Source organism: Lissotriton vulgaris, chromosome 3_2 (genome assembly GCF_964263255.1).
Source record: "Lissotriton vulgaris chromosome 3_2, aLisVul1.2, whole genome shotgun sequence".
NCBI classification, from domain to species: Eukaryota; Metazoa; Chordata; class Amphibia; order Caudata; family Salamandridae; genus Lissotriton; species Lissotriton vulgaris.
This window is the reverse complement of record NC_141690.1, coordinates 279,446,622-279,454,656: the sequence shown is the minus strand read 5'-3', so window position 1 is coordinate 279,454,656 and position 8,035 is coordinate 279,446,622. Positions and strand designations below refer to the sequence as shown.

The 8,035-nt window shown below is 48.5% G+C and overlaps 1 protein-coding gene across 1 annotated transcript in view; it reads right to left on the bottom strand.

Moving 5' to 3' along the window:
• Positions 1-3,749: 3,749 nt before the first annotated feature.
• The window catches only part of MOGS (mannosyl-oligosaccharide glucosidase), a 76,142-nt gene continuing 71,856 nt past the window's right edge, over positions 3,750-8,035 (bottom strand). The window contains exon 5 of the mRNA XM_086964352.1: positions 3,750-6,192. Within this exon, the coding sequence (XP_086820478.1) occupies positions 4,440-6,192 (1,753 nt within the window). The 3' untranslated portion in view covers positions 3,750-4,439. The remainder of the gene's footprint in view (positions 6,193-8,035) is intronic.

Sequence of the window (8,035 nt, the reverse complement as noted above, 5' to 3'; positions counted from 1 at the left end):
GGTGTGAGGGTGAGGGGGGTGAGAGGGGGTGAGGGTGTGTGAGGGTGAGGGTGTGTGAGGGTGAGGGGGGGTGAGGGTGTGTGAGGGTGAGGGTGTGTGAGGGTGAGGGTGTGTGAGGGTGGGTGAGGGTGTGTGAGGGTATGGGGTGTGTGAGGGTATGTGGTGGTGAGGGTGTGGGGTTGTGCGGGTGAGAGGGTGAGGGAGGGTGAGGGTGAGGTGGTGTGAGGGTGAGTGAGGGTGTGTGAGGGTGGGGGGGTGAGGGTGTGTGAGGGTGAGGTTGTGTGAGGGTGAGGGGGTGTGAGGGTGAGGGGGGTGTGAGGGTGAGGGGGTGAGGGTGTGTGGGGGTGAGGGGGGGTGAGGGTGAGTGAGGGTGTGTGAGGGTGAGGGTGGGTGAGGGTGTGTGGGTGTGAGGGTGTGTGAGGGTATGGGGGGTTGGGGTTGTGAGGGTGAGAGGGTGAGGGAGGGAGAGGGGGGTGACAGGGGTGACGGGGGTGAGGGTGAGTGAGGATGCGGGTGTGTGAGGGTGAGGTGGGTGCGGGTGTGTGAGGGTGAGAGGGTGTGTGAGGATGGGTGAGAGGGTGTGTGTGGATGTGTGAGGGGGTGAGGGTGAGAAGGTGAGTGAGGGGTTGTGAGGGTGAGGGGGTGTGAGGGTGAGGGTGTGTGAGGGTGTGTGAGGGTGAGGGGGTGTGTGGGTGAGGGGGTGGCTGCATAAACCAACCATTTTATCTTTTCCATTTACTTCAATCACACAGGGAAAGGATCATAAATGCTTGTTCTCCCTTGAGTCTGAATTGACAACACATGACTGTGGCAACTATAGCAGCAAAACTGATGTGCTGCAAGCGTGAGTGTGCCCTTCACACTCACATTTATTACAAACCCAAAGTGCACCAGTGGGAATAATGCAGACCGCTCCCTGCAGGTCCTGTGTCACTTGGAGTGATGGGGCAGCACAAAGCCTATGGATATCTCTGAGACAAGGAGTCTTGAGGCACGGGGATGGTGGGGGGCACGTTTCTTGTTATGCCACAGAAGAAGAAAATAATCCCCATTTAATTCATGTGGGACTTCAAGAATCCCTTCAATAGTTTGTAATATAATTTAAAACAAAACAGAATCCCTCCGTGTTACCAGATGACATTCCAAACTATGCAAATTTTAGGTACAGGATGAGTAAGGATTAGTGTCATGAGGATATTTGCCAAACATTAAAAAAAATGATTTGCCTTGAACAGTTTTCACTTTTACCATTTTGACTAATGCGTGCAAAATATTTTCGGTATTGCAGACAATAGCTTACTACTATAATGCCTACATAAGCAATGTATTATAAACTGTTTGTGCAGGAAAGTAAAAAAAAAAGTGAGAATGCAAAAAATATCCTGCATTTCCAAAGCTTTACGGGTAACTGTTAATCAACAAATATGAATACTTCACAAGACACAGAAATGGTGTACGAATATGAAATACCAGCTCCCCAGTTATGTGTAATACTTGCTCCCCCTGACTGCTGGCCGCCCTATTTGCCTCTTCTTGAGCGCCAATGCAAATGATTGAAGTAAGACAGCGGTGAATGAGTAACATATTCAAAATGTCACCAAATTCCAATTTTGACAGGTGATATGCCCTACTCGTGTCAATGAGCAAATATATAAAACCATTCACACGAGTATCTTAAAACATAGTGGAGGCAAACAGGAAAGGCTAGAATCTGCAATCTTCTGCCTAATGACCACATAACAAACAAGCCAGCAACAAAACAAAAATATTATAGGGCGCCGCCGCGCTGCCCGCGGCGACCCGGAAGCTCTTGGCCGGCCGGCCAATCCGCTCGCGGCCGACCGGAAGTCCCGCCTCCCGAGGTCCGCGAGCTGCCGGCGCATGGAGCGCCCTGCCGTCTGGGGTAGCCCGGGTCCCCAGTAGGGGGCCGGGGAGAAGGAGGAGTGTGGCGCCTGTTGCGGGGCTCCTCTGACCTGAGGGAGCCCCGATTTAGATGAGGAGACGCGCCGCGAGGAGCCCCGCCGGAAGAGCGCAGTCGGTGAGTGGGGCCCAGGGCTGATGTGAAGTGCGTGCGTGCCTGTGTATGCCTGGTGGGGGGTTGGGGGGGGAGTGTGTGCGCGAGGGAATGTGTGTGCGCATGCGTGACTGTGTGTGATTGAGAGAGAATGCGAGGTAGGGGATAGTGTGCCTGTATGTGTGCCTGTATGTGTGCCGTATGCCTGCGTGTGCATGCGCGCGCCTGTGTGTGTGTGTGTGTGCGTGCGTGCGTGCGTGCATGCAGAGGGGTGGGGGCTGCCTGTGTCTGTGTGTGAGCAAGGGCTTTGCGCATGCGCAGCTATCAGACGCTCGCTCCCGAGGTGAAATCTGACCTCGTCAAAGCGCGCGTCTGGTAGCTGTCCACATTCCTAAATACGGGCCACAATAGGTCTGAAGCAGACACCTTCAATGCTCACGCATTGAGGGTAGGTCTGCTCGACCTAAAAATAGAGGGGGGCCACGCAGCCCTTTTCCCCGAGCCGCCCGAGGACCCCATCCCCAGAGGTTGATTTAAATAATAAAAGGGCTGTGAGTCGCCCTCCAGAGCTATTATAGGCTCTGGAGAGCCCACCCACCGGGGCTGAAATGCTCCAAAAGTGTGGGATGGGGCCTCCAGGGCCTAATAAGGGTTGGGGAGGGGCTGCCACTTATCCACCTCCCCTTGAATATACAGGGGCTCTGGGATGGGGTCTCCAGGGTCTAATGAGGATCGGGGGGGCATTCAGCCTTCCTCCCTTTAAAAGAGGTATGGGCCTGGGGGAATGAGGTCCCCAGGGCCTTTTAAAGGCTCTGGGAAGGGGCCATGCAGCCCCACCCCCTTAAAAAACGAAGGCCCTGGGGTACTGGGCCTCTAGGGTCCAGGGAGAGAGGGTGCTTCATCCCCCCTCTCCTTTAAAAAACATAAGACCCTGGGGGAGGGACTCCCCAGGGTCTAATGGGCTTAATGAGGCTTGGGAGCAATGAGGCTCCGGGAGGGGGCGCCATGTGCCCACCGTCCCCCCCATGTCTTTAAAAAGCAAAGGGCCTGTTGGGAGTTTGCTGTTTCGGCCATGCGTGGCGGAGCGTTGGCTTTATGTACGGCAATAAAATATTACTTTACGTTTTAAAATAAACAACTAGAAATTCACGGAACAAAACAACGGTTAAATTAAATCTTTAGTTAGGTGTAAAAAAAAGATCAATTTTTGTTAAAAAAAACAACCTCATCGATGATGTCATTTGAGAAGTCATCAGCGATGTCATAAATGAGGTCATTGAACATGTCATGAGTGATATCATGTGCTGTCATAAGCAATGCATGGTGGGGGCGCAAGTTATAGTTTGCGCTGCTAACTATAAATGGTGAGTTTAAGTGTTTTTTAGTTTAAAACGTCATTGACATATTCACCTAACTATAACGTTACTTAAACCTTTGTTTTTTTCAGCAAAAATATATATATATAATGTTCTTTTACTTTTGTTGAATTAATCTTCTTTTGTGCAAAACGACTTTTTAGTGAGTAATTCTTCTCCAGAGTGCTGCTGTATTTTCTTTTTTGATGATGTATACTGAATGTGTGTGAGTGAGAGAGATAGTAACGCATATAGAGCCACCTAACTTGAAAGCAATGCAAGACCGATGAAGAGTGCCAAAACCCGGAGATGCTCCCTTGCCGTACTGATGGTCTGTTCAATTTGCTGGGTCAATTTGAAAAAGCGATGCCGTGAGAATATTTGTTTTGATTCTTTGTCATGAACAGTCATTTTATTATAAATAGTCCATTTCACATTTTTTAATTTACTATATCATAACAGTAAAAATTATACACCTTTTGTGTGTTAAAACAACTTTTTCCTGCCTTATCTGTGAAAACAAAGGAGAAAGGACAGATTAGTCAAAACCCAGTAAACCTTTAGTCAGAGGACAAGAACTCAAATTAAGTAACGAATGCTGTGCCTAAGAGTAGGAGACAACAGAGTCACAAAGCGAAAGAACAACCAAGATGGAGCCAGTTGTCGATAGCTTGAGGAACATAGCACTTTAAAGAGGTAAGAGAAGACCACAGAAGACACTGAAGAGAGAGATAGGAATGTAATGCAAAGAAGAGAGTAGCCCTTCTCCTGATCTGTGAAGAAATCATTCATGTGTCTTCCAATGTGAACCCTCAGTCAGCTTCTAACATAGAACATCTGCTGAGACTCTTCAAATACTGTCCCTCATGCAGACAACTTAAAACTGGACAATCAGAAACTCCCAATCAGACCGAGGCAGACCAATGATGTCCACCCAGCCTCACATGAACCACAGTCATTTAAGTCAAGGATACCAGCTCCATCCCACAAACGTTGTCTGTTCCAAGAGCTGAGGAGCTCGACAAGTTGGCACCAGCGCACCACAAGGGATGAATCCACATAAAGGGCTTTTAATACTCTTCTGCCATCATCAGTACCACCAGAGCGGACCAGCCTGTGAAAGGGTAGCAGCCTTGCCCTTTTCCAGTACTGTCATTATACTGCTCCCAGATGTAGCCCGTCTCCATATACTGCCGGTACACGTTACCAATCAGGTTTGACCTCAGCTCCTGATACAGGTTTGCTGCCTGCTCACGGTAAGGTCCATCGATGCTTGCATAGTGACGAAGGGCTCGAACAGCTAAATAGTTGATGTTGATCCAGATCGGGCCCCGCCAATAGGGGCCGTCATGCTCAGTATTGTGCTTCATGTACAGTGAGCTGGACTTTGCCAGGGAGCGCAGCCCGTACGGAGTCCACAGTTTCTTCTCACTCCTCATGTCCTTAAAGATGGCCTCGAGCCGGGGCGAATCAGGTTGTAGCACATTCAGCAAGAAGGGGAACAAGCTGATATAACCAAGGGCACCAACATGCTGCAGTTTGGGGAGCTTGCGGACCACACGCACCAAACGGGGTGGTGGCATGTGATTAGGGTTATGACCTGGAGGTACAAAAATCCTCTCTCGTTCTAATGAGACTGCTTGAGTATGATTCCCATAGTCCGCAAAGGCTTGGAGCTGCTCCGACCAATGATGCTTTTCCAACAGTGCATTATCACTAAGCGCAAGCTGCATCCGCTGGTACTCACCAGCTGGCTCACCCAGCATCTGCGCAATTTGTCCCATGACCTCAGAAGCCAGCACCATCCAGCAGCGAAGATCCACATGCCGCTCATCACTGGATGGATGTGAAGCCCGGGGATAGTCGTCTAGACCAGAGGTCAATGTTTTAGGGTTAAGGTAAATGTTGGTGTCCTCATCACGGCCTCTCCATCGAAATGTGTAAGGAAGTGGACCTTCCTGAGTTGTGTTGTACCAGTCGTACCAGGTCTTAAGCCTCGGTAAAAGTTTCCGAAGGTACAGTTCATCTTTGCTGGCTAGTGGTTCTCCTTCCATGCCAGCCAGAAGTTTCTGTAGGGTCAAGAAGAGGGTGGGTGGGTTGGCATTCTCATTACGCTGCAGAATAAACTCTACAGGCACTTTGCTCCGGGCCTCACTATCCAGGATCTGCTCGCGTGGAATCCATCCCTCGATGTTCATCAAGTCCAACCAGTGGGCGACCACCTCCTTGCTTATTGCTGGATCCCACTTACTGACCAAGAGCTGGTGAAAACCCTCATCCCAGAGGAATCCACGAGGGAAGAAGGATCGTGATGGCACAGCTGTATAGAGTGGACCCTCCGGGTAGGCCACCGGCTGCTCATTGTACCGGGATTGCACAAAAGAGTGACCGTAGAAGTACCCCATGCCACCGATCATGTTACTGAGAGCTGACTGGGCAAATTGCACTTGTGCAGGTGAGAAACCTTTGCTGCTCAGCGAGAAGGTCTGCTCAAATTTTGCTTCAAAGGCAGACTTGTGTCTGGCCAACACTGCTGAAAAATTAGGTCCCACCAGCGAGTTAGGACGGTCTACAAAACTACCTGATTCAAAAGACACCTCAATCTCAAAGGGAAGCTGCACAGTGACCTGGTGCATGACAAGATAGCTCTCTTCAACGGGGGCATCTCCAGGTTGTTGCGGCGGAGGCCGATATGTGTCAACAGCAAAGTAGTGTCGCTTAGCACCAGTTGGTGGACTGTACACAAAGCGCCGGCTGAGGCTGCTCTTCACAACATCGGTCAGTCGATGCAGACCTGGGCTCACAGTTTGAAGGTAGTTGTAGCTACGAAAGACAAGAAAATGTTAGAACAAATAAGAAGGGACAATAGGAATTTAACTACGAGGCACATTTGAGTGAAAAAGACCTCATACAATAGCAAATATGAATACAGCATGATAAACTCAGAGTGGGCTATTGACAAACGTAAACATACACGAGAAAACTTACACGTCTAAGTTCATTCATACACATCTGAGTAACTTTAGTTCTTCTGGTTATTCACTAATTACAAGTGTAAAGTTACTCAAGAGTGTAGACCTACATGTCCCCATTCCCAATACAGGGGATGGAGTCAGTAAAAATATCATATACAACTATATCTTCTAGTAGTGGCTTTACAACTGTATTTGATGTTCTGCACACTTGTCAGAGACAACCTCATGGTAAGGTACAGGGTAAGTTATAAAAGTTAAAAAATGTAATTAAAAACAATAGTTTAAATGTTTAATGTTAAATGTCAATGTGAACTATTTAGATGTATTTTATATGTAAGACACATTTTTCAAAATGCGTATCACTGGTATATATTTACCTCCATTATTTTGTTTAGGGGTATTGAGCATCTGTTTGTGGTAGGCCATGTGTGGTGCTGGGCTTTCTCCAGCTCTGAGCTGAGGTACAATTATGACTGCTTTCGGTCTCTTTTGGCCGTAGTAACTATAGAAGTGCAGTTTGTGAATAGCAATGGGCTGGTCTTTTGTCTTTTCGTTTAACCCCTCCTTAACACCCTCTCATTTATTTATAACAATTCCCAATTTTCTAGGCACTCGCCCCTGACATATTTACTTCTAAAATGTGTGTCTATGTGTGCGGAGATCTCTGCACACAAATGAGAGGGGAGGTATAGACCTCAGTAAGCAGGTCAGTGATTAAATGTTGTCGTATTTTAGTCGTACTACTGCATTACTACTAACTATACTACAAAATGCAGTTTGTGGCTAGACACCAGCGCTGCAAACAAAAGTTTAGCAAATGGAGACGGCCCGAATAGAAGATATAATTACAGGGAAACATGGGAGCAAGGAGGAAAATCAAACACAAGAGAGATAAAGTGTTCCAACAGATGGGTGACTATCTGTCACCCTTAATGGCACCTACACAGCACACGACCCGACGCAAAGTGCCTCAACCCAGAACCGAGACACAAATAGGACCTGAACATTTGCGGCTATACATAGAAAACAGACCTATTTTAGCATCAGAGCTTCCAAGCAAAACAAAACACTCCTAAAAAATATCACAGTCATTTCAAATGTGTCTTCATCAAAAGCATGTAGCTTTCACAATGCTAAGAACGAACCACGGAACCGGAGTGCAGTGATGCCACACACCTTTGGAACAGTGATGCCCCATTATTTCAAGCAAGCGATAGTCATGACAAAAGGCCCTTTCATTCCTGTACTCCTCACAAGTCTCTTGGCCGTTGTACGACCCACAGTCCATCTGTCTTTAGTAGTGCTCTCACGGAGGATATGGTGCCTCACCGTATTCAGCGTCTACAGGTAATTGACTGCCCAGTACATGTCTAATGCCCCACCTCATACTAATAGGCACTTTGGGCCCGATTACGATGTCGGTCCGCCCGACATCTGGCATTGCGGTCCGCTCACCGCATTATGATGCGTGGAGAAGTGTGGCTCACCGGTTAGAGGCGGCAGACCCAGATGCAGAGGTCGGCCCGGGACCAGGTTTCAATTCCCGACGCGGCAGGGTACGGAACCAATGTCGGCGGGCTCGATAAATGTCGCCTCGGTGCCTCTCTAACCATGGGTCCCATGCTGCAACTCTGGGCAATAGCTTGCTTAATCTCCACAACGGCCCCAAGAACACAGTGATGCCTGGCTTC